Genomic DNA, 25,726 nt, shown 5'->3' on the forward strand with positions numbered 1-25,726 from the left:
TGGAATGTGGTGGGCGCATTTTTTAACCCAAATGCCATAACTTTGAACTCATAGAGCCCTAAGAGACTTCTAAATGCTGTCTTCTCTTGGTCGCTCAGATTCATTTTGACCTGATAATATCCTTTGGTTAAATCTAAATACGTGATGTAATGACATCACCCAATGGTCTCTATCAGATTATCCAATCGTGGCATGGGATACGCATCTGCTTTGGTGACATGGTTCAGTTTTCTGAAATCCAAACAAAAGGATACCAATCCATCAGTCTTGTCCAATAGCACTATAGGGGCTGCCCAAGGGCTTTCTGAAGGTGCAATGATTCCCGCTTTTAACATGTCCCGCACCTCATTGCCAACCTTCTCCACATACCCTCCTGTTATATGGTAGGGGTTCACAGCAATGGGTTTGGCTTCCCCTGTGTCTATCTGATGTTCCACACCCTTGGCCACTCCTGGAATATTACAGAATAAGGATTCATATTCCTGCAAGATCTGTTTAAGGGTTAAAGTTGGAGCCAATTTTATGCCCTTTAAACTACTCTGGGACTCTCTCTTGTGCCCCTGGCATGGTATGTGTGGTTCACCTGGATCCTCTCGTAGGGCATACAGTGCCCAGTTTTCTGTTCTAAAATAAGGTTTGATCATATTTACATGCACCACTTTCCGCCCTTCCTCTCCTTGCTGGATCACATAATTTACTTCATTCATTTTGGCTGTTATTTTATATGGTCCTTCCCAAGCTAATTGTAGTTTGTTCCCTTTAATTGGTCTCAGCAGCAACACTTCACTCTCAGGTGCAAATGACCTTACCCTGGCCTTCTTGTCATACCAGTTTTTTTCCTTGGTTTGGGCACTTTTTAAATCCCCCCCCCCCCGCTAACTCTAGGGATCCCTTTAAGGTATTCTGCAAATTAAATAAATACTCCACTACGGACTCTGGGTCTTGATCTCGCTGTTCTTCCCAATTCATGCAAAGTAAGTCCAGGGGCTCTTTTACTTTACGTCCCAGCAATAATTCAAATGGACTAAACCCAGTCCTTTCTTGGGGCAAATCCCTATATGCATACAGTAGTGGTTGTATCTTGTCATCCCAATCGGGATTTTCTGCGATATAGGTTTTAATCATTCTCATTAGGGTTCCATTAAATCTTTCAACTAATCCATTAGTTTCAGGGTGGTAAGGTGTTGATGTCAAATGCTTAATACCACACACTTCCCATAGCCTTTTCATTAGTCTTGATGTGAAAGAAGAAGCCAAGTCAGTGACTATTTCACTGGCAAAGCCCAATGTACCCATATAGTTAATTAAAGCGCTTGCCACCATTTCTGTTTCAATGTTTCACAACGGAATGGCTTCTGGATATTTGGTTACGTAATCCACTATGGTGAGGATGTATCTGTTTCCCTGCCTGCTGGCTCTAGGCAATGGCCCTATCAGGTCCAGCCCTAACCGTTGAAAAGGGATTGATATGATAGGCAAGGGGCACAATTTGGCTTTTGTTTTGCCTTGACTCTTCTCTGACATATTTACCTTGCCTCTTCTCTGACATATGTCACAGGCTTGACAGTATTATTTTATTTGTTTCCCCATGCCTGGCCAGTAAAAATGTTGAGCAACTCTCCGTTTTGTATGTGTGATCCCCATATGCGCTCCAAATACCCTATTGTGAGCGTGCTGCAGGATTTTGCCCCGGTATTCATGTGGGATTACTAACTGTCTTCTCACTTCTTCACACACACACACCCCGCAAGATGGTGGGGAAGGACCTCTCAATATAAAAGGTCCTTGCTCAAACAAAAACATTCTGGACACTCAGGAGTTAACAGCCTCTCCGAATCGGCTGCCTCAAAGTACATTTGTAACTCAGTATCTTCTTTTTGCTTTTTGGCAAAAGTTGGGGTTTGACTTTTAGTCAAAGGAAACAAAAAGGTCTCTTTTCTTTCCTCACACAGATTATCCCCTTGCTGTCGTTCAGCATTGTTTGCCTCTGCTACTGTATCCACCCCCTCAGGATTAGGTGACTGTAGGATCCCTTTTGCTCTGGTAACTATGAAAGTACTCTGCACATGTTCTAAAATGTCCCAACCAATGAGCACAGGGGTGGGAATTTCTTCTGAAAGGGCTACCTGCCACTTCCCTGCCCAGTTTTTGAACCTGACATCTATTTCTGCCACCTTTAGGATCTCTGCTTGTTTCGAAATGCCTTTTAATTTTATTAATTTCCCTGGAATTATGGCTTCAGCCCTGATTATCTCCGGGTGGACTATAGTGACTTGTCCTTTAACCCAAGATATCTTTTTCTGTCTATCCAGATATACTCTCCAGCTTTCTTTAACAAGAGATTATCTTGTTGAATCGCATAACAGTGCAGGACTTTGGCATCTACTACTTCAGCAGGCTCAGGCCTAGCTGGCATGTTGGTTCCCTTGACAACCTGACTAGTCTGGCCCTGCTCCACAGGCTGGATACAATATGTCTGTTTTTGTGTGGTGCTACAAATGGACGTTTCTTTTCCTGTTTTACAATCAAAACTTTTATGACCTAATTTTCCACATCTCCAGCATGAAATGTCTTTGGGTCCTGCATAACTTGTTTTATTAACTTTTCCCTCAGAAAACTCTGTATGGGCGTGTGCCTTCTCATGTTGGCTTTTTGATGAGGGGCTACTTCTCTTATCGGTTTCCTTTGGTTTGCTGAAATTTATTCTCGTTTGTTTCCCAATATCTCCCACCAAATTTTGGCCCATCAAATCTGTGGTCTCTGATTTCATTTATTTTATCGGCTAAACCAGCTGCTTCCTCTATTGTCTTGGGGTTCCTTTCTTTTATCAGGTATTTCAATTGGCCATTTATTGTGTTGTAAAATTGCTCCAATGCTATCACTTCCCTAATCATAGGTACCATGTCTGCATTCTCTTGCTCTAACCATATCATGAGGTAAGTTTTTATCTTTGTACCAAGGTTTCCTTCCTCACCTTTGTCACACTTCTAATTTTTTTTCTCAATTGCTCTGAGGTAATCCCAAAGCGGGTGTATATTAACTGCTTGTACAAGTCATTTGTGTGTATATTTCGGCTAGAGGGCCACTTATTCTAGCTCTCAAGATCATCATTTTATCTTCCTCTCTCACTTGAAAATCGTGACATGCTCTCTCGAAGGATACTAAAAATGCTTCTGGGCTATCCTTATCTCTAAACAGGAAAGCATTTTAAATCTATCTTCATTTGATTCTGCCCATCGGTGTTACTACTATTATTTCGATTTTCCAAAACCGTTAATTCCAGCCATCTCATCTCTAACTGAAACCACTGCTGTTCCTTTCCTGCTCAGCCCTCAACTTTTCTTTTTTCAATTCTTGTTCAGTTCTATTTTTCTCAAGCTCCAATTTCAAGTTATATTCTTGTACTAATTTCCACTTTTCAAAATGCTCTGAGAACTGTGGAACATCTACTTCAGGTAGGGTTTTAGTCATCTCTTCTATTCTCATTTCCTCCCCTTGGGGATTCCCATTTTCTTCTTCAGAGATTTCGTATGGGTTTTCTCTCACTGGGTGCTTGGTCTTCTTGGGGGGCATTATGTGTGAGTCAGTATTCTCACTAATTAATTAAATAAGAGAATTTTACTCTCAACCCTGTTTCTCCAGGCTTGGCTTTTCAAGACCCTGGTCCCCAAAGTATAGCTTTAGGTTTTTGCCTCTAACTGTGCTGGTTCCGTGGGTTACCCAAGAGGCGAGGTCCAAATCCGGTCCATAGTCAAAGGTGCAATGGGAAGGCAATCCGTAGTAGCAGAAGCTGGGTGCAGGGCAGGGAGCTGAGTGAAGTCAGAGCTCAGGCAGGAACTGGCAAACAATAATGTTGCTCCTACAACTTGGGACTAGGGCTGGCCAGCTTTTATCTGCCCCGAGGCATAGGACGGCCCCAAGGCATAGGGCGCCCCCGATCCTCTGGTGACTCGCATCTCCTGGCCTGGAGGCGAGCCCTCCTCCTGCAGAAACTTAGTTCACTCCGCCTCTCTGCCCTGAGCCTCTGCAGCTCAAGAGCCCTGGAGGGTTACCGGACCCAGAGGCAACCTCAGCTTCCTCTGACGGGGCTGAGAGTGAAGCACCTGCAGGCAATGGGTCCTCCATCACCTCAGGAGCCAGAGCAGACTCAGCTGATGCCTGCACCTGAGGATCCAGCACAGTTGAGGACCCTTCAGGCTCATGCCCCAGGCCCAGCTCAGCTAGTTCTGGAGAGCGGGGAATTCTGTGCAGGCTGGGATCCCTCAGGTTCAGCTTCCGAGTCCGAATCCCAGGCCATCACACTAACCTTTCAAGCTTACATCCACTGACCCTGACCCTAAGCCTCTGCCAGAACAGTCTTTTGAGATCTCTTGCTCTTATTGTGATCTCGGCCTCGTGGCAATCTGGGGTTTACCTCAATCACACCCTCGGGCCAGGTAATCACTTCACCGATTTTACCCTTCCCCTCTCCAGGTGCATTGCTTCCCCTCACAGGTTCTTAGACTAATCGTATCCCACCACAGCCACCACTTTTCTGTGGCGATCACACAGGGTCCCCGGACGTTTCACCATCTATTGATCCCTGTGCCACCACTTTATTTCTCACTGCCACCACCCAGGCCCTACCGGGTAAAATACTGAGTCCAGTCAAGGTTAAATTGGAACATAAACTTCTGTTTATTTATTGCAGTTTAACAAGCATGTGTCTCAGTCAGTTACAATCATGGGGTGCCTATCCAGACCTACAACTTCCGCTACCTGCTCTCACTCACTAAACCACCTCTCAGATATTTACTTGTCTTCCTAGCTCCTAACTGTTCCTGACTCAACTTATTTCGCTACACTAACTCAACCTCCCCACACTCTATCCCAATTCACTCCCACTCCAACCAACCACCCAACTCCCAACGAACTCCCCCTCTTTGCCCCTCCCAGAGCTGGTTTGATTAGTCCCTCTGACTCCACCCTCCTGGGTTCTGATTGGGTAACCTGTTTAACCTGTTTAACTATTTCACCTCCAGCACTCTCATATGATAACATAACACAATCGTTGCTATATTAAAGTCTTTTTCCTTAACCAGCATTGATTACAGAAACCATTCAAAGGCTATCACCATGTTTAGACTATAGCAGCTACTTTTCATATATTTCTTAAAATTATCCCATTCTAGTATGAACTTCTGTCTGGGCTTATCTCTAATTCTTTCAGAGAGGGAAGCTAACTCTGCATATTCTCTCAGTTTCAAAAGCAATTCAGTTCTAGTAGGGATTTTGTCGTTTTTCCAATATGTCGCAATAAGCACTCTCGCGGCAGCGGTTGCATACAAAAAACTTTTTCTTATACAGTGGTACCTCAGGTTAAGTACTTAATTCGTTCCAGAGGTCTGTACTTAACCTGAAACTGTTCTTAACCTGAAGCACCACTTTAGCTAATGGAGCCTCCTGCTGCTGTCGCGCCGCCAGAGCACGATTTCTGTTCTCATCCTGAAGCAAAGTACTTAACCTGAGATAATATTTCTGGGTTAGCGGAGTCTGTATCCTGAAGCATATGTAACCTGAAGCGTATGTAACCTGAGGTACCACTGTATCCTTAGGAATATCAGTAACAGTGATGCCCAGTAGGAATGATTCTGGTTTTTTAGGGAAATTTACATTGAACATTTTTTTTAAGTTCTAGATGAATATCATTCCAGAACCCTTTAACATTCCTGCAAGTCCACCATATATGAAACATAGTGCCACCTGCTTTCCCACATCTCCAACAAATATCTGAGGTATTCCTGAATTATGGTGCTGGAGGAGACTCTTGAGAGTCCCGTGGACTGCAAGAAGATCAAATGTATCCATTCTTAAGGAAATCAGCCCTGAGTGCTCACTGGAAGGACAGATCCTGAAGCTGAGGCTCCAGGTACTTTGGCCACCTCAGGAGAAGAGAAGACTCCCTGGAAAAGACCCTGATGTTGGGGAAGATGGAGGGCACAAGGAGAAGGGGATGACAGAGGACAAGATGGTTGGACAGTGTTCTCGAAGCTACAAACATGAGTCTGACCAAACTGCGGGAGGCAGTGGAAGGCAGTAGTGCCTGGCGTGCTCTGGTCCATGGAGTCACGAAGAGTCGGACACGACTAAACGACTAAACTACAACAACAAATTCCTGTACATTTTGAAAAGCTTACGCAGCGTCAAGTACCAGCAATACAGCATTTTTTCAGGTTTTCTCTTACGAAACAGCAGGCAGTAAACTTCCAATTTACCTGCCAAAGATTCTCCCATTGGAACATCTCAGTGGTATGGCCATGGTCTTGACCCCACTTAATCATGGCTGATTTAACCTCTTCCTCCTTGACTTCCCAGTCAAGGAGGAGTCAGTAGCCCTTAGAAAGTGTTTTGGTATTGGAGTTAATGACACAAGATCACAGTTCTTTGCAGTGGATGTCAGCACTGACAACTTCAAATTCATATTATACTCCAGGGTAGAGAAGCCCAAAATCTTGCTCAAGCAGAACCAGCATGATCTTTTACCCCAACCCTCCCCCCAAAAAACCAAGGAACCCAATTGCTTCCCAAACAATCATTTAAAAAGGTTTATCTAAATCTCTAAGCATAGACAGAGTGCACTGAGTGAAAATGGAACTGAAAACACCATGTTTGCCCTGGGCATTCTATGTATGCTCTAGTGCCCACCCTCAAATCTGGCTTGCATAAAACTTGGTTGTGCCTTACAATCACACACCTGTAGGTAGAGGAGTCATGGTTACAGAGATCTCATTTTAGGTGTGCAGACAAAATTTGGGAGTGGCTTCCCTTCAGACCAATACATCATTTCTGCAGCATTAAACTATGGAATTTGCTTCCAGAAGATGTAGTGATTCCAATCAACTTGGATAGCTCAGAAAGAGAATCAGATAGGTTCATGGAGGGTAAAGCTATCAATGGGTACAAACCACAAGGGCTGTGTTCTGCCTACACTGTGGCTATGGATATCACTTTCTGGAAATTGTAAGTGAGGAGAGTGCTATTGCATTCAGTTTCCTGTTTGGAGGCTTCCCACAGACATCTGGAGGACTAGACGGAGGCCTTTCTTGCCTGGTCCAGCAGAGTTCCTCTTATGCTTTTCTACTCTTATTAAGTAACGGCAAAAATAAATGTGCAAGCAACTGACACCTTCACATGGCAAACAGCATGCTGCCATCCGGTTTGAATATTGTGAGATGGGTTTTACACTAGAAGGGAAAAAGTGTCTGTTTTAAGCAATGACAGAAGTTTGAGTAAAGTAGGACTAGAGGGACACTGAGAGAAAAATGGTGCTTTTAAACAAAATCAGAGGTTTGCATTGCCACGGGGAATAGCACAGAGTTTATAAGGATGGGGATGTGTTGTAGCCCCTAGTAAAGGCTCTTGATTGAGTTCTTTCACTCCTTCTGGCAGCTGGAAGCTGAATGTTCTCAGCAGGCTGGTCAGGAAGATGAAGATTTCGATCTTTGCCAGCTGCATTCCCAAACAAATGCGAGCCCCTGAAGAGGAGACATGGGAAAGTCAGCAAGTGAGTAATAATTTACATTTCGGCGTCAAATACTTCGCAGCTATAAAACTCCTAGAGCCTTCAGTTGCAAGGACTGAGACACAGCCTCTGCCTGAGACCTTGCAGAACCCCTGGCAGTCAGAGGAGAAACCACACAACTCAGGCCGAGTGTGTGTGTGTGTGTGTGTGTGTGTGTGTGTGTTGTAAAAATGCTTTAAAATGTTTTAATATATATATGGAATTTGCCATTAGCTCATCAGCACCACAGAGTTCACATTTGTATAATGCACTTGAAAAGCAATTAAAATGTTATATTTGCAGCTGTGTTGCTGAGTCCTCAGTATAAGAACACTTGTTTTCTTTCAGAAAAAGGGGGGGAACTCACTACCTCTAAGGTGCCTATATTAGCCATGTTAATTTGCTTTTCAACTGTTTCATCAAAGAAGTCTTAGAATACTAAATGATTCCATGTGTAGTACAGTGGTGCCTCGCAAGACGAAATTAATTCGTTCCGCAAGTCTTTTCGTCTTGCGAGTTTTTCGTCTTGCGAAGCACGGTTTCCCATAGGAATGCATTGAAAATCAATCAATGCGTTCCTATGGAAACCGCCTTCAGACCAGGTTTGGGGACAGTCTGTCCCCCGACCTCTTCTGAAGGCCGACGTCGGGGGGCGAAAGTCTTTGCTTCCCCCCCCCTTCCCGGGACAGCGGAGACTTCTCCGCTGTCCGGGGCGATCTTAAAATGCTGGCGGGCGGCAGCGCTGCCGCCCGCCAGCATTTTAAAATCCCCCGGGAAGGCAGGCAGGGGGGACAAAGACTTTTGCCCCCCACCCGCCTTCAGAAGAGGTCCAGAGGGCTCTCCAAGCTGCGGATAGCAGCCTGCTGCCCCGCGCGAGGGGCAGACATTCGCAGCTTGGGGAGCCCTGCAGGACTTCCCCGCAGGGCTCTCCAAGCTGCGGATAGCAGCCTGCTGCCCCGCGCGAGGGGCGCTCTTAAGCAGAGCGCCCCTCGCGCGGCGCAGACATTCGCAGCTTGGGGAACCCTGCAGGACTTCCCCGCAGGGCTCTCCAAACTGCGGATAGCAGCCTGCTGCCCCGCGCGAGGGGCGCTCTTAAGAAGAGCGCCCCTCGCGCGGCGCAGACATTCGCAGCTTGGGGAACCCTGCAGGACTTCCCCGCAGGGCTCTCCAAGCTGCGGATAGCAGCCTGCTGCCCCGCGCAAGGGGCGCTCTTAAGAAGAGCGCCCCTCGCGCGGCGCAGACATTCGCCGCTTGGGGAACCCTGCAGGACTTCCCCGCAGGGCTCTCCAAGCGGCGAATGTCGGCCCCGCGCGAGGGGCGCTCTGCTTAAGAGCGCCCCTCGCGCGGGGCAGCAGGCTGCGCACCTTCCCCTCTGTTCCCGGACCTGTCCTGAAGGCTTGCGGTGGGAGGAGGGCTTTCCACCCCACCGCCAACATTCAGAATGCTGTTCTGAATGTGGCGGTGGGGAGGAAAAACCCTCCTCCCACCGCAAGCCCCGGGAACAGAGGAGAAGCGCTGCGCACCTTCCCCTCTGTTCCCGGACCTGTCCTGAAGGCTTGCAGTGGGAGGAGGGCTTTCCTCCCCACCGCCAACATTCAGAATGCTGTTCTGAATGTTGGCGGTGGGGAGGAAAAACCCTCCTCCCACCGCAAGCCCCGGGAACAGAGGAGAAGCGCTGTGCACCTTCCCCTCTGTTCCCGGACCTGTCCTGAAGGCTTGCAGTGGGAGGAGGGCTTTCCTCCCCACCGCCAACATTCAGAATGCTGTTCTGAATGTTGGCGGTGGGGAGGAAAAACCCTCCTCCCACCGCAAGCCCCGGGAACAGAGGAGAAGCGCTGCGCACCTTCCCCTCTGTTCCCGGACCTGTCCTGAAGGCTTGCAGTGGGAGGAGGGCTTTCCTCCCCACCGCCAACATTCAGAATGCTGTTCTGAATGTTGGCGGTGGGGAGGAAAAACCCTCCTCCCACCGCAAGCCCCGGGAACAGAGGAGAAGCCCTTCGCGCCTTCCCCTCTGTTCCCGGACCTCCCACCGCAAGCCTTAGGACAGGTCCGGGAACAGAGGAGAAGGCGCGCTGCGCTTCCCCACTGTCCCCGGAGATTTCCCTATGGGCTTTCGTCTTGCGAAGCAAGCCCATAGGGAAATTCGTCTTGCGAAGCCGCTAAAAAATCGGAAAACCCTTTCGTCTTGCGGGTTTTTCGTTTAGCGAGGCATTCGTCTTGCGGGGCACCACTGTATGAGAATGATTATACTATGAAATCCAACACTAACAATTAGATCCAATGTATATCGACCCAGAAGTAAATCCCCATTATTTCAGGAGGGAGTTCTCTGAGAAGTGCACATAGGAATGCTGTCTAAACTTTCTAAAATTTTATTTAGAAAAAAAATCTATACCACCCACTCATATAATAAAGGTGGTGTACAACACTATCTACAAATACAATAGGACATAAGTGTGGGATAAGCATGTTGGTTATATGAGGCTGGTTAAGTCTAATCAAAGCATGACGTGAATACGAGTATAGAGTAAGTTGTCTTGCCAGGCTTACCTCACCTTACAAAATGCCAAAATTCTGACACATAGGGGACAAAAATATTCATTTGTTCTTTAAAAATTGAAGCATGGCAGGGAGGAGCAGCATCCTGGTCCTGGCAGTGTTGCCTCTCTCAGCGACAGGGCAAGGGAGTAGCAAGTTTGCAGAGATACAGACTGTCAGTGATGGAGGCCCCATAGGTGAATATCTGCCTACCCAAGATATCCCCTAAACGTTTCATTGCCTTCCCCCATCCTGCCGACCATCAGAGCCACTCCTCCCAGAAGTTCACTACTTCTCCTCTAGCCCCTTGCTGCTGTTGATATCATTTCCTGGAAGTGCTGAACAAGCACAGCTACAATTCACAACATAGCTTGAACTTCTGCATTTACCTGCACCAAATGGCAGATATTCTTCTCTGTCCACAAATTGTCCATTTTTGTCCAAAAAATGATTTGGGTTGAACTCTGCAGGTGTATCCCATCGTGTTGGATCAAGAAGAACAGAGCGCAGATCAGGAAAAATACCAGTCCCCTGCAAAGAAGAAACAATTGAATCAGAATGCACTCAGATAAATACATTTCTTGGGCTCCATGATCACTGCAGATGGTGACAGGAGTCACAAAATTAAAAGATGCCTGCTTCTTGGGAGAAAAGCAATGACAAACCTTGACAGCATCTTAAAAAGCAGAGACATCACCTTGCCAACAAAGGTCCATATAGTTAAAGCTATGGTTTTCCCAGTAGTGATGTATGGAAGTGAGAGCTGGACCATAAAGAAGGCTGATTGCCGAAGAATGGATACTTTTGAATTCTGGTGCTGGAGGAGACTCAATGGACTGCAAGATCAAACCTATCCATTCTGAAGGAAATCAGCCCTGAGTGCTCACTGGAAGGACAGATCCTGAAGCTGAGGCTCCAATACTTTGGCCACCTCATGAGAAGAGAAGACTCCTTGGAAAAGACCCTGATGCTGGGAAAGATGGAGGGCACAAGGAGAAGGGGATGACAGAGGACGAGATGGTTGGACAGTGTTATAGAAGCTACCAACATGAATTTGATGAAACTGCAGGAGGCAGTGGAAAACAGGAGTGCCTGGCATGCTCTGGTCCATGGGGTGACTAAGAGTCAGACATGACTAAATGACTAAACAACAACAACAAATCCCAGAACTAAATTTTTCAAAGTTCAGACTGAATCCAAACTTGGGGCTTTGTGTGTGTGTGTGTGTGTGTGTGTGTGTGTGTGTGTGTGTGTCTGTACACATTTACCAGTAGCCATATTCACTCCACCTCCCCCCCCCCTTAAAAAATATTTCTTTTAAAAGGAAAGCTCACAGCCAGGCTGAGACTTCTGGCCACTGCATGTTCCTTCCCTGCCCCACATGCCTGATGTCTGCAGGTGAAGCTCCTGCTCTTGTTTGTCTTTCTTGCCCTTCAAGTTTTAGACTACACAGAAAGTTTCTGCATGGCTGCCTGCATCTCTCAGTATGCAACCTTCTGCTGCTCTTTGCTCTTGGGATACGTAAGTGCAGTCATCTCAATCTTCTGTACCTTGGGAATGAGAAAACCATGAATCTTCACATCCTTTGTGCATTGCCTGTTAACCCCAAAAAGAAAGGCATATTTAAAGCGCTGCATTTCATGAATCACAGCATTGGTGTAGGGCAGTTTCTTCTTATCTTGATAGCTGATTGAGTGAGCAGAACCTATGACATCTTCTATCTCCTTGTGGACTTTATCTGAAGAGAATGATGGAAACATAAGATTTATTTTGAATATTGCATTTTTTTAAAGATGGACATTTATTTCCCACGAATTTCTTGCATAGATTTTGTGAATGAGTCCCCGTTTCTTACATTTATAGCCCACCTTTTCCTCCAAGGAGCTCATGTCAATGTACATGGTTCTTCCCCACTCTAGATCCCAGGGGTGAAAAAGGGGAAAGTGAATCTCCTCTCAGCTGTTTCCGGTTACTAGAGCTGGCTGAAGGGCTATGTTCCAAGGCTGTCTGTTTTACACTTAAAAACTAACAAACATATCCTCCACCCCACAATATTTCCTACTTTGTTTCACTAAATCTCCTTTCCTCGCCTGATCTCAGTCATGCAGTGGAGCATGAAGATGCAGAGATGAGGCTCAGGCAATTATTTCACAACAGGGGCAATAGTGATGTCTGCTGGGCACCTCTTGGCCAGCCCTCTGCATGCCAAATAATGATGAATTTCTCAAAGAGAAAATCACCCACTCATCTAAGAAGATGAAAAGGTGGGTTATACTGGCTACGTGTTAAACTGACATTTATATTTTAAAAGATTCCAGAGTCCCAAACAAAATGTTGGGAGGGAGGGAGGGAGTCTACCAGAACTCTTCCAGGCTGGGTGTTATACAAAGCAGCACCAAGGATAGACAGGGTGGGCGAGAAGAAAAATGGTGGCTTCTTATTGAAGTCATAATCTGTGCATTGATCAATAGTTCATATTTGTTGCAGGGTTGTAGAAGGGGCATGGCTTGGGGGTTGTCATGAAGGGAGCCTGGACTTTTGGATTGACCACTACACCCCTGGCAAAAGCAATTAACCTCTTTATGCATCTTTCTCTTCCTTTCTTCCTTTGACCATACTGTTTGCCAAGCTTCAAATTGCCTTCCCAACTCCTTTTTCTACTCCTTTCCTCTCTCGCCTCATTCAAATCCCTCCTCACGGAATAAAATGTTATAAAATTTGAAAGCAGTAATGTATGTGTGTAAACGTGGGGCAGAAACAAAGGAGCAAGGAGCAGGTCTGAGGAAAGGAGAGGAGACCTGTCACCAATGTCCCATGCTCTTCCCTTGAAATCCTTGTACAGTGGTAGCTCGGGTTACATACGCTCCAGGTTACATACGCTTCAGGTTACAGACTCCGCTAACCCATAAATATTACCTTGGGTTAAGAACTTTGCTTCAGGATGAGATCAGAAATTGTGCAGTGGTGGTGCAGTGGTAGCAGGAGGCCCCATTAGCTAAAGTGGTGCTTCAGGTTAAGAACAGACCTCCGGAACGAATTAAGTACATAACCAGAGGTACCACTGTACACAGCATGAACATTGGTTTTAAGGAGGCCTTGCTTGCATGTATGTATTTATTTAAAATGTATTTCTAAAATGCTTAATAATTTAAACATCTTTTAGCAGTGTACGTTATGCAAAATACAGAAACAGAACAAAACCACACATATGATTCACATATGGCAGAGGGAAGAGCATTCCACAACCCAGGAACAAGAATAGAAATGCTCATTTTTGGGACACCACTCGATTGCATTCTGTAATAAGTGTAAGTGACCTTACAGAATCTCATTCTGTTAACCTAGTCCCAAGTTGTTCACGGCTTAATAGCTTAAGAATAAGACCTTGAACATGGCCTGGTAGCTCATCAGCGACCTCAGCAGAGGTGTATGTTATTCATTCAACAACCTGGCCAAAGCATTCTGCACCAGCTGCATATTCCAGACCAGTCCCAGGGGAAGCACTTTAACTGTGCAACAAAAAGTCCTTATGCTGATGGAACAAGTGCATTGAATATTGCCCTTTATAAACTGCTGAATCAAAAATAAAATCTCTAAGATGTATGCATCGAACATGACATAATTATTAATAATATAGAGATTAATTCAACAGGATTCAGAGACAAGATTATGTAACTGAATTATGTGCCCATATAGGTTGCTGAAATGAAACGTTTTAACCAGCATCTAAAACCATATAACAAAGTTGCTTGGTTAATGTTTGCCTACGGACAGTGTGGCAAGGGCCTATCGACCAGAGCCAGGGCCTTTTCGGCCCTGGCCCCAGTCTGGTGGAACGCACTGTCACAAGAGACCAGGGCCCTGCGGGACTTGACATCTTTCCGCAGGGCCTGCAAGACAGAGGTGTTCTGCAGGGCCTTTGGTCGGGGCACAGTCTGACCTGACCCCCCTCCTTTTACAAGACTCTGCATATAAGTGCCCTCTCTATGTCTTCTCACCGGCTTATACAAATAGCTGGGCCTGGTGAGTACTTAAGGTTCCCAACCCTATAGTTATAATTTGTGGGTAGCCATCTGAGTTTTTTAATTTTAATCCGATTTTAAGCTTTATTTCAGTTGATTGCTGAATTTATGTTTTAATGTATTATATATTTTGATTACAGATAGGTAGCCGTGTTGGTCTGCCATAGTCAAAACAAAAAAAATTCCTTCCAGTAGCACCATAAAGAGATTAATATATTTTGATGTTAGCCGCCCTGAGCCCGGTTCTGGCCGGGGAGGGCGGGATATAAATAAAAAATTGTTGTTGTTGTTGTTGTTGTTGTTGTTGTTGTTATTTCCTTAGATGCATATGAAACCTGTAAAGAATTACAGTCCACCCTAGTGATCAAGAGAAGCCCTCGCTCCCATTGCACCGGTCTCTCTCTCTCACCTTGGATATCTGGATGACTTGCCAGGAGAAGAAGTGCCCATTTCAGAGAACAGCTGGTTGTGTCCGACCCTGCTGCAAAGAGCTCAGAAATACACTGAATCAAGTTTTCTTCATCATAGGTGGACTCTGGGATGTTTTTGCCCTGATATAGAAAGCGGGGAAGGTGACATATCATTTACATGCACTACAATCTATCCTTCAGCACTTACTTTATCTTCTTTACTCCACTTATTACCATACCACCCACACATGCTTGTTGTGGAGCAGGGCATCCCATTACACTGCCTGCTGCAAAATGGGACAATGCCACCACTACTGCCTTCAATACCTGGGTTGCATGGCAGTGCCCACAAAGTTTCAATGAAAACAGGAGGCCCAGTTGAGATCTTGTGAGGTTTCAGGGAAATCTCTCTGGAATCTACCACCGCTGCCATCATCGCTTCTCCATCAGTGGTGGGCTAGGTGGGGTATTCACAGGACTAGAGATGACATGTGTACACAACAGTAGCTGCCAGTGCTGCGTTTGCGGATCTGTGCGGTAATAATCCAACACCAGCATGTTGCAAAGGAGCCAATGGAATCTCTCTGGCAGCAGATATTCAAAATGTGCATTACTTACCACTAAACATACTTAACCATTCTTTCATCACCATAATAAGGATTGTTGAAAGAAGGAAAGAATATGTATGAATATAGATGAGGCAGAGGTTTGAAGTTATGTTTAGGAATATTTTGTTTAGGATTTGTTTGGTGCTGTTGCTGAAAATGGGGAGTGATTTTTTTATTATTATTATTCCTGCCTTGCATTGTAATGTGCATTAAGACACCTGCCACAATCTACTTGGTGAGTTGGCCATTCATACTATTCAGGCATCACAGGCAACATTTGAGTGGTGAAGATATGCTTATGAGCTACAGCAGTGATTCTCAAAACTTTGTCCAACTGCTGCCCCCTTGATTCCATCAACTCATTCCCAGTGTCTCTACCCTAATAAAAATAAGTTACAATTAATTGCACATTTATTCAAAATCCAGTTAAAATTCAGTTTAATTAATTAAGCAAAACTGATTAACTTGATCAAGTGATACTAGCTTTTCAAAGTCTGATAGTCATTTACACCTCCAGCCCTCCCTCCTAGGAGCCAGTGCCACCCACTTTAGGAACCACTGAGCCATAGAATCTTACAGTTAACATTGTCTATAAAGAAATGGCTTGTGCTCACTATTTCTTCTCCCTGGTTTTCAGAATTTAACATTTCAGTTTGTGCTCTGAAACACAGGTTGGGGCCACAGGGCAGAATGGGGAAATTGTATACTGTCCTACAAAGGATAGCATGAGTAAGAACTATGTACTGATTAGTCATAGGATAGGCTATAATCAAGGGGGGGTTAAAAACCACTTTAGCCATTCAGTAGAATTATATTTCTTATAGAAAATGCATTTATTTTCTATATAGAGGTTATGTATCAATGAATGGTTTAATTTGGAGGGCTGGTTGTCAAGGAAGACAGATGATAAGTGAAGTGTGATTTTGAGGGTTCGGAGTCTGGGGGGGCCCAAGATAAATGAAGTGAAGAAGATAACAAAGCAGGGAGGGCACTTTTTGCCCCTTGGCCTTTGACCTCTCTTGATGTATGCATTCTATGAGATAATGATGCACTATGATGTATGATTATATGTGAAAACCCTGTAAAAGCCTTGTTAAAATGTGCCTTCGGGGAAGTTCTCCTAACTTGTGGTTCGCTGGATAAATGGTTTGCAGGAACTATCGCGATTACAATACTTTGTTGCCAACAAACTGGGTCGCTATCAGACACTTGCATATCAATCTTGGTTGTGTTTTTATTTATGGTTTTGTTCCCTCAACTGGGAAAGAACCAGTGGTTTAGAAGTAAATGCTTACCACAGTACAAATATATCCTCTTCTGAGAAATAGTGAGTTAAAAATGAAATTATGGAACCAGTAAAGTTTTTTTTATTGTCTCAGTCTGTGTTTGAATGTGAGATTAATACTAATCCAAAATAATTTAGTTACAGGCAATGCTCCATAGGCAAGACTCTAAACAAATATTCACACTTAGATTTGGGGATATTAAACTATCAGCATTTTCATGGATGTACAACCACTTCAGCAACTAAGAATACTATGGGGGAAATTGTGGGGGAGAACCTCAATGTGATTTTCAGCTGAGATTTGGGGGGGGGGGGGGAATGGTGTCCTTGGAAGAGATTAGCATTCACTTATAACAAGGAATATAAAAATTCATTCCAGTAGCACCTTAAAGACCAACTAAGTTAGTTCTTGGTATGAGCTTTCGTGTGCATGCACACGAAAGCTCATACCAAGAACTAACTTAGTTGGTCTTTAAGGTACTACTGGAAAGAATTTTTTTTGTTTTGACTATGGCAGACCAACACGGCTACCTATCTGTAACTGGAACAAGGAATATAATGACTCCTGGGATGAGCAGTATTCAGTTGCAAAACAGATACTTACTTTCTCCATCTGAAGCAGATAGAAATCAATGAGATCCTGTGGCTCATGCAGAGACATATTCTCCTTATGCTTCTCTATCTCCTCCTTTGCAAATGAACGCACCATCTCCAAGCAGGACAAGGCCTTCTTGTGGGGCCCTGGGAGACGTTTCATGAGCCACGGGAACATTTCATAAAGCTAAAGGAAAGATAAAGAAAAATTGGTCACATGGTTCGTGCTTTGGATTAGCACTTTAAAAAACTGATTTACCGTAGATTATTCTTCAGGGGTAGTTTATTAGTTTGAGTCTCATTGAGAAGAAAGAAGGTGTCTGCAACTTCTCCTGAATCCCACAATGACTGGATACTGGGAATTATCCCTGGCTGAAAATGTGAAATAAAACTATTGCTCAAAAGATTTTTGCAGCTGACAGGCTTCATTCCAAAACTGGGCACAATCCCAGGACTCCTAATGGAACAAGAGACTGGCCTTTTTACAGGAGATGGGTGTGGGTGGAAAATAGAGATGGGAAGAATTTGTTTATGTATTGAATTCCCCAGTCCCCCAGTTAAGTAATACCCATGACTCCCCTTAAAAAAAAAAATCAAACCTTTAAGAAGGGAGATTTTCCTTTTCCCTCGTTTTCTCCTTAAAGATCAGTTAGTGCCCAGAATTGGACACAGTATTCCAGGTGTTGCCTGACCAAGGCAAAATAGAGTGGTACTGTTACTCCCCTTGATCTGGACACTATATTTCTGTTGATCTTGAGAAATTGATTAGGCTCTTAGACAGTAAGTGGACCTTAAGGTAAAGGTAAAGGTACCCCTGCCTGTACGGGCCAGTCTTGACAGACTCTGGGGTTGTGCGCCCATCTCACTTAAGAGGCCAGGGGCCAGCGCTGTCCGGAGACACTTCCGGGTCACGTGGCCAGCGTGACATCGCTGCTCTGGCGAGCCAGAGCCGCGCACGGAAACGCCGTTTACCTTCCCGCTGGTAAGCGGTCCCTATTTATCTACTTGCACCCGGAGGTGCTTTCGAACTGCTAGGTTGGCAGGCGCTGGGACTGAGCAGCGGGAGCGCACCCCGCCACAGGGATTCAAACCGCCGACCTTTCGATCGGCAAGTCCTAGGCGCTGACGCTTTAACCCACAGTGCCACCTGCGTCCTTCTAAGTGGACCTTACATCAGATTAAATTAAATTCTGATTTTACTTCTTCAACACTCTAACCTCTATCGTAATGGATTGCAGAATGCTGATTGGGGGACTTAAGACCCCAGTAGGAATGAAAATGTCTACTCACAACATGTAAGATGCTACCTAGAAATTTTAGGATAATTTCAATGGCTTTCATCAACTTCTGGAACCTTTCATCTTCAAGAGCAAACCGGTACCCAAAAGCCACAGCACATATCACGTTGGAGACTGAATTAGTGATGGGCATGGAGGGGTCAAGTGGTTGTCCTGCAAAAGCAAGTTATACTAATGTGAATTCAGCCACTCTTGTTCATACAAAGAGTGGTATTTTATGGTGGTCAACAGAAACAGCAATTGGTTTCCACATTAGGGATCAAGCACAGAGGGTCAGTGGGTCTCACTGTTAACCAGAAGGCTGGTGGTTCATGTCCACCCAGGGACAGCTGGTTGCTAGAGCTTGGACCAAGATCCCTTCCAACTCTGCAATTCTATAATTTCAAAATATATCATATTCCTTGGAATATGATATATTTTGAAATTATGGAATGTACAGAGGCCATACACAGAGAGTTCTTCATACTACAACATATGCTAGGCTCGAACTACTAGGTCTGGGTGATATCAACTTTTCAACATTGTGAAAATGTTGCTGCATTGGCCCCAACCCCCATGAGGTGTTGGGGTGAAACCGCCTCAGCATCCTCAGTGGGAGTGGAGGTGGTTTTACCCTGGTACCTCATGAGGCTGGGCCCGATGCTACCTGTTCCCCCCTCTGCGCATGGGAGTGGTGGCAGGGGGGGCTGAGAATTGGTGGTAGTTTCACTAGCAATATACCACCAGGTGAAGGTGTCATCGTGCTCTGGCCCCCAAAACAGTCCTGGACGATGTATTGATACGTAGCGCCATCACCTAGCATCACATACCCTTTGAACGTGCAAAAACCTCCACGAGCTGATGGGCCTCCTCTGCTATTTGGTGCTCCATGCCTTTCTTCCCCAACCCCAGCTTCCGCATAGAAACTACACCAAACCGTCTCTGTTGCCTCCAGGTGTGACCATTTGATAATACAATACCTATGGAAAATCAATGAGAAATTATTTCTTTCCGAAATTAATGTTAAACATTAAGTTACCAGCCAAGAAGAAACTTTGTTTACTGACATTCATTATTGATTTACACAAAGGTTTTGGCTATCCCAATTTGTGTGATAATATAACAGAATTTAGGTGGTCCCAGAAATTCCTGCACTTTACAATATTGGCAAAATGTGAGATTTATGTACAGCTCTATAAACTTTGACTTTTGTAGGGAAAACTGGTACCTGATACACTAGTAATTTCTGCAACAAAGACTGAACTTGCAAGTATCTAGTAGCAGTAGTAGTAGTAGTAGTAAAGGTAAAGGGACCCCTGACACCATTAGGTCCAGTCGCAGACTCTGGTGTTGCGGCTCTCATCTCGCTTTACTGGCCAAGGGAGTCAGCGTACAGCTTCCGGGCCATGTGGCCAGCATGACTAAGCCGCTTATGGTGAAACCAGAGCAGTGCACGGAAACGCCATTTACCTTCCCGCCGGAGCGGTACCTATTAATCTACTTGTTTTCAAACTGCTAGGTTGGCAAGAGCTGGGATCAAGTAACAGGAGCTCACCCCATCGCGGGGATTTGAACTGCCGACCTTCTGATCAGCAAGCCCTAGGCTCTGTGGTTTAGACCACAGCGCCACCCACGTCCCACCAGTAGTAGTAGTAGTAGTAGTAGTAGTAGTAGTTATCATCGTCATCATCATCAACAACATCTGCATACCACCCATCTCACTAGGTTTCCGCAGCAGAATATAAAAACATTATAAAACATCAACCATTAGAAACTTCCCAATACAGGGCTACTTTCAGAGGTCTTAAAAAAGTTTTGTAGTTCTTTATCATGAGATCAGATGTAAACTTGCTGTCTAGGGCAACTATGCCACAACAAAAGAGGGACAGAATTAAGTTTATGCATTTGTAGTTTTCAGCAGTAGACTCATTGAAACTAATGAGCCTAAGTTAGTAATATCTGCCAATTTCATTGGGTCTTTTTTATCACCCTAAGGCTCATTGTTCTCTATAAGCCTCCCACATGTGCTCGAAAACTTGTACCTGGTGCAATGCAGTAAATACAGTAATATTATAACTACAAAAAACCCAAACAAATACATAGAATTCAGAGCCAGAGGGTTAAAAGACAATAAAAGACTATGAAACTGACCTGGCTAGAGGATAAAAACCGCAGTGCAAAATAGAATTGCCAGTGAGCAGCCTTCTCATTCTGATGAAGGGACTGAGAGTGAATTGGATGTCAAGCTGGCACCAACACTACGTTGGGATTTGTGTACTCACCAGCTGCGTGATAGCAGCATATTGTTTACATCATGTGATGATTCTGATGGGCCGCTCGCCAACAACTGCCTCCTTCTTTAAAGGCAGAGAGACACCAGGTGTGAGCAAACTTTGCAAGCCCAACATGCTCAAATGAGCACCCACTTGCTTCCCAGCCCTGAGCTCTGCTCACCTACTGCACTAAGAGCTCTGCCTACCGCATTCTTCAAAAGAAAGATGTGGGAGACGTATTGCTACTTGGATCAACACCTTAGCAGGTACTATATTTATCCATGTTCCTATACCTCTTATGTTCTTGCTACGTCTTGTAACCTGTGTCTTAGCAATGTACCAATCTGATGTAGGCATTAAAGCCTTTGGTAGAAAGAGCTAGGAATTCAAGTTCTTTTTCCAGCACTAAGAGCCAGGACAGTCAATGAATTACAATTGCAACAAACAACAAACTGCTACCTGCAATTGAATCTCTAATCACCATGCAGAGCAATTGTTACTATGGAATTCTTGTTCTTCACTACTTACCCTTTCCTTTTGCTATCTCCATAAAGAAAGGAGTCTCTGGTCGCTCATCTAATTCTTCAGAGTGGTCAATGAGCGCTTCTTTCACTGCTTGGAATCCAGACAGCACTACAAAGGGTTGATGTCCTAACCATATGGTGTAAATATTTCCATATTGCTTTGCCAGCTAACATTTGGGTAAAATAGAGGAGAGGAATGTTATGTTCAAAGAAAGCAGATGGCTATTTCAACTTAATGTGTGGCTTCAGCCTTCCTCACTTCTGCAGCTTCTTGCTATGTGCAGTTCTTTGCCAGCACCTGCTTTTCCTTCCTTCCTTATTCCTTCCTTCCAGCCCATTTGTTTTATTCCCTGCTGCCTGTGTTTTCCCTGCCTGGGGGGGGGGGGGAAGGCTTATAAATGTATTCAATAAACAAATACATAAAGCAAATGTGGACTAACAAAGAGTGTGGAAGAGCCCTTGAAAAAGGCCTGTTCTGTTTGTCTCCTGTTTTCTGTTGTCTTCTCAATCTGCAAGTTCCCCTCTGGCATTCCCAGAAAAAAAGGGATTGTGAGCTCCATCTTCACTGCCAAGAGAACTTGATGCCCATTAATCAGTTTCTATATGGCATGTGTCGACTCGTAGGTGGTAGCAGAATCACCTTGTGGACTCCCTGTCTCAGTGCCATTCGTTCCACAGCTGCAGTTGGTTCTGCCCTCTTCGTGGGAGCAGTACTTGGAGATTAGTATTTACTGCAGAGATCCGTTAAGATGAAAAGGCTATATTAGTCTTTGAACTGCATTTTTATAGTTTCTTTTTTTTTTTTTTTGCTCTCTCTCCACTTTATTGAAATTCATTAATATCATTACAAATTTAACTTCACAAATACACATACACAAGCATACAAAGAGGGAAAAAAATTAAATTTGAATTACTATAAGATGTTGATTTAAACTTCAAATTCCGCTTAGATTTTCACTAAGCTAAGATCAAATAATATTACATAAAATAAAAATAACATATATCAAAGTAAAATAAAATGATAAAATAATTGTGGACTTCCCATCATTTCCCGGTATAGTTGACATTTATGATTTTGAATGCACTTATAAATATTGCCTTACTTTTAACGTATCTTCGAATACTTTCTTACAACATATCATACCAATTTTTCTTTGTTTCTTAATATTTTACTTACACAAGGGTCATTCAAACACTGCCATAGATAGTATGCCACTGTTATTTTATTTTTTCTGTACGTATCTCTTAAACATTTCCCACTTTTGAAAACATGATTGCTTTGTGTTACTTCTTAACCTATTTGTTAACTGAGCCATTTCCACATAGTCTAATAATTTATTTTGCCATTCCATTAATGTTGCTATCAGTGGCGTAGCGTGGGGGGTGCAGGGGGGGCCGGTCGCACCGGGCGCAACATCTGGGGGTTAGGGTTTGGGGGCGCAAATCCGCGGGTTAGGGGGCGCAAATCCACGGGTTAGGGGGCGCAAATCCACGGGTTAGGGGGCGCAAATTACTTGCCTTGCCCCGGGTGCTGACAACCCACGCTACGCCACTGGTTGCTATCTTTCCCCCTCTTCCAATTAGATGCTATTAATAGACGAGTGGCAGCTGTTGCATATAGAAAGATTTCTCTTGTATTTTTTTGAATATCTCTGCCCAAGATTCCGAACAGAAGAGCTTCTTTTTTTCTTTAGGAATGTTACTTTAAAGATATTTTTTTCATCTCATCATAAATAACATTCCAAAACTCTTTAATTAAAATTTATAAAGTTTCTAATTTGAGTGAACAAAATGAAGGCTTTTCAAGCCTAAACAACTTGAATAGCATATGCCGGTTTGTATTGGATGAAGCACTGCCCTGGACTCATGTTGAGGACCTATGTGCTCAGTCCATTTTTAATGCATTTTCTTGTGTCTTGTGTGTGTGTGGTTCCTGCTGTGGGGCTTCAGATAGGGTGCTCATGCACACCAGAAGTAATGCCTTTAGAAAATTGGGAAGAATAAAGGTAAAGAGTTCTCCATGTTAAATCTCTGGTTGCTTTTAAAAAATGCATGTTATGTCCTTCCTCAATGCAATGGTATAGAACAAGTTATCTTTTTGATCGCTAATTTCTGAGTGCACATTTTCAGCTTTTATATCATTTTATGCTTTTAAGTATTAATAATAATACCCTTAAATAATACACAGGGGCAGTGCCTGGAATGGACTAATTCCAAGCAACAAAATCACTGAATAAATTCAAAAATAATATCTGAATTGTTTATCTTATTTTGTATTTTTTTAAAAAAATCTTAGTTGCTTTTTCTTGCTCTTGTTACATCTGAGAACAGTTTATAAAAATTCTAGGTGATCTGAACATGAATTAAATTTCTTTGGCAATGGAGCCTTGGGTGTTTTTTAATTAAATTCAGTTCTAAGTTTAATTCACTAATTTATAAATGTAGGGGATTTGTTGCATTCAATTCTGTTTTTAATTGGGGCCGTTGCATTTAACATTTAAACCACTGCTACTGTTTAAGCTTAAATAACTGTTGGGGAAAACAGATTAATCAATTGTTGACATTAGATTCAGTTATAACGAAGGAATAAATACCTTAATCAAAGTATCATCACGAGGTTTCACTCCAATCCGCCACATGCCTCCAATGAGAGGAAGCTGGAGAGGTCCAGGAGGATAGTGCCTGTTTGACCAGAGCTGTTTCAGGTAGTGCAAAATCAGAAGAGCCACCAGCAGAAGAATAAAAAATACTTGTATCTCCATCATTCTTTGCCTTCCCTTTATCCTTGTTTTTTTCTACGATGCCTTCTTAGGTTCAATCCTCTTTCTCTAAGGACTTTTTGCTTTCCTCAGAGACATCAGCATTTCTCTCTCTTTTTATATGCTCCATCATTATTATTATTATTATTAAAAAAAGCAGTAAGCATTCTGACACCATATCCAATTAGCCTCGGAATGTAATTCCAAAGCTAAACACTATAATAATTCTTATGTGTGTCACTCAGATAAGAGGAGGTGTGTTTAATATAAATTGCAAGAAGTATCCAGGGAGGTTTACTGTAAGATGGACTTTGGAAATATGTGTACCCCATAAGTTATTATTTTTATTATTTATTATTTATTCAATTTACATACCACCCTTTAACAAAAGATCCCAGGGTGGTGTACAACATTTAGAATACATTTTATGGAGCAAAATAATATTTATCATAAATAATAATAAAGTTCAAGGAATAAAAATGTATATATGCAATGATCTCCCCAGGAAGGTTCTGCTAGGACCTTCATTATACACTTTTTGATGCCAGGAGAAAACGTTGGGTGGTTTTTGTTTTTGTTGTTATTATTATTTATTCTCTGCTTTACATGTTGAAAAATATATCAAAACCGTAGGAATGATTGAATGAGTGTCATTTCTCAGGGGTCCTCAAGTGTCTCTCTGTGTGTGTGTGTGTGTGTGTGTGTGTGTGTGTACATATATACATATATATATACACATATATACATAAAATATCTCTATGAAGGACACCACCTTGTGCTCAAAGGCCTGTTCTCATGTTCTCTGGCTGACATATCTAGCTATCTCATCAAAACCCTCATGCCTTTGCTGGTTCATAAAGGTCAAATGCAGAGAAGCGATTATTCTGATTTATGACTGTGTTTACTCCTTCCTTCGGTTGGGTTTTCTTACCCTTTTGAAACAGCCTTTGATTGTGTTATCACACCTGATCCACCTGGCCTTGAATATTATAGATCAGACTATAATTTGTTCTCTTTTCTTAAGGTAAAGGGTAAAGGGACCCCTGACCATTAGGTCCAGTCGTGACCGACTCTGGGGTTGCGGCACTCATCTCGCTTTACTGGCTGAGGGAGCCACCGTACAGCTTCTGGGTCATGTGGCCAGCATGACTAAGCCGCTTCTGGCGAACCAGAGCGGCACACGGAAACGCCGTTTACCTTCCCGCTGGAGCGGTACCTATTTATCTACTTGCACTTTGATGTGCTTTCGAACTGGGACCGAGCAACGGGAGCTCACCCCGTCACAGGTATTCAAACCGCCAACCTTCTGATCAGCAAGCCCTAGGCTCAGTGGTTTAGACCACAGCGCCACCCACGTTCCTGTGAGGGGAATAGGAGACCCCGAACAACTCTTAACATCTTTAACAAACTACACTTCCCAGGATGCTTTGGGGGAAGCCATGACTGTTGAAAGTGGTATGATACATCTTCAAATGAATAGTACAGATGGTGTCTAGAATTGAACCTGTACTTTATGCAGCTTGTTGTAATAAAGGGAGATGGGAAGGATTTCTCTCGGGGTTCTCTGTGCTTTGTACTTTGTACCTAAGAAAGGTTGCTCTCAATTACTATCTGCAGCAAATTCCTGTGCTAATCCTGTGCTAATCTCACTTCTGCAAATATTGGCCAGACGGTTAGCACAAAGCAAGTGACTAATTGCTAAAATTGGCTGGCGGGTCAAGAGTCCGTCTCTTAGCTTGCAGAAATATTTTAGCTGCTGTTTGCAGATTTAACCAGGCCTGCCAAAGAGGCCCCCTTCCTGTGCTTATGCTTACTAATGCAAAAATAAGAAAAGACACATACAAGCAAGAGGGGAGGGGGGAGTGCTTAACTAGCAGAAAGACACGTATGAGGAAG

The 25,726-nt window shown here is 43.8% G+C and overlaps 2 protein-coding genes across 6 annotated transcripts in view; both read right to left on the bottom strand.

Annotated features, from left to right (window-relative positions):
• Positions 1-25,726, bottom strand: part of LOC310844892 (cytochrome P450 2J5-like) — a 92,488-nt gene that overhangs the window by 24,097 nt on the left and 42,665 nt on the right. The window lies entirely within an intron of this gene.
• On the bottom strand, positions 7,292-23,927 carry LOC310844905 (cytochrome P450 2J2-like). Of its 4 annotated transcripts, XM_083739649.1 has the most exons (9): positions 23,666-23,927; positions 21,076-21,238; positions 19,105-19,254; positions 18,288-18,448; positions 17,008-17,184; positions 14,510-14,651; positions 11,629-11,816; positions 10,468-10,609; positions 7,292-7,514 (listed from the first exon to the last, which is right to left on the bottom strand). In XM_083739649.1, the coding sequence occupies exons 1-9, from the start codon at positions 23,834-23,836 to the stop codon at positions 7,321-7,323; spliced, it is 1,488 nt and encodes a 495-aa protein (XP_083595775.1). In that variant the 5' UTR covers positions 23,837-23,927; the 3' UTR covers positions 7,292-7,320. The 4 variants fall into 4 exon arrangements, with proteins under 4 accessions (XP_083595775.1, XP_083595777.1, XP_083595778.1 ...); XM_083739651.1 differs by lacking the exon at positions 21,076-21,238 and having other exon boundaries at positions 23,666-23,802; XM_083739652.1 differs by lacking the exons at positions 21,076-21,238; positions 23,666-23,927 and adding an exon at positions 20,557-20,989.

The sequence above is a fragment of the Podarcis gaigeae genome, assembly GCF_964106915.1.
Source record: "Podarcis gaigeae genome assembly, chromosome: 5".
Lineage (NCBI taxonomy): Eukaryota > Metazoa > Chordata > Lepidosauria > Squamata > Lacertidae > Podarcis > Podarcis gaigeae.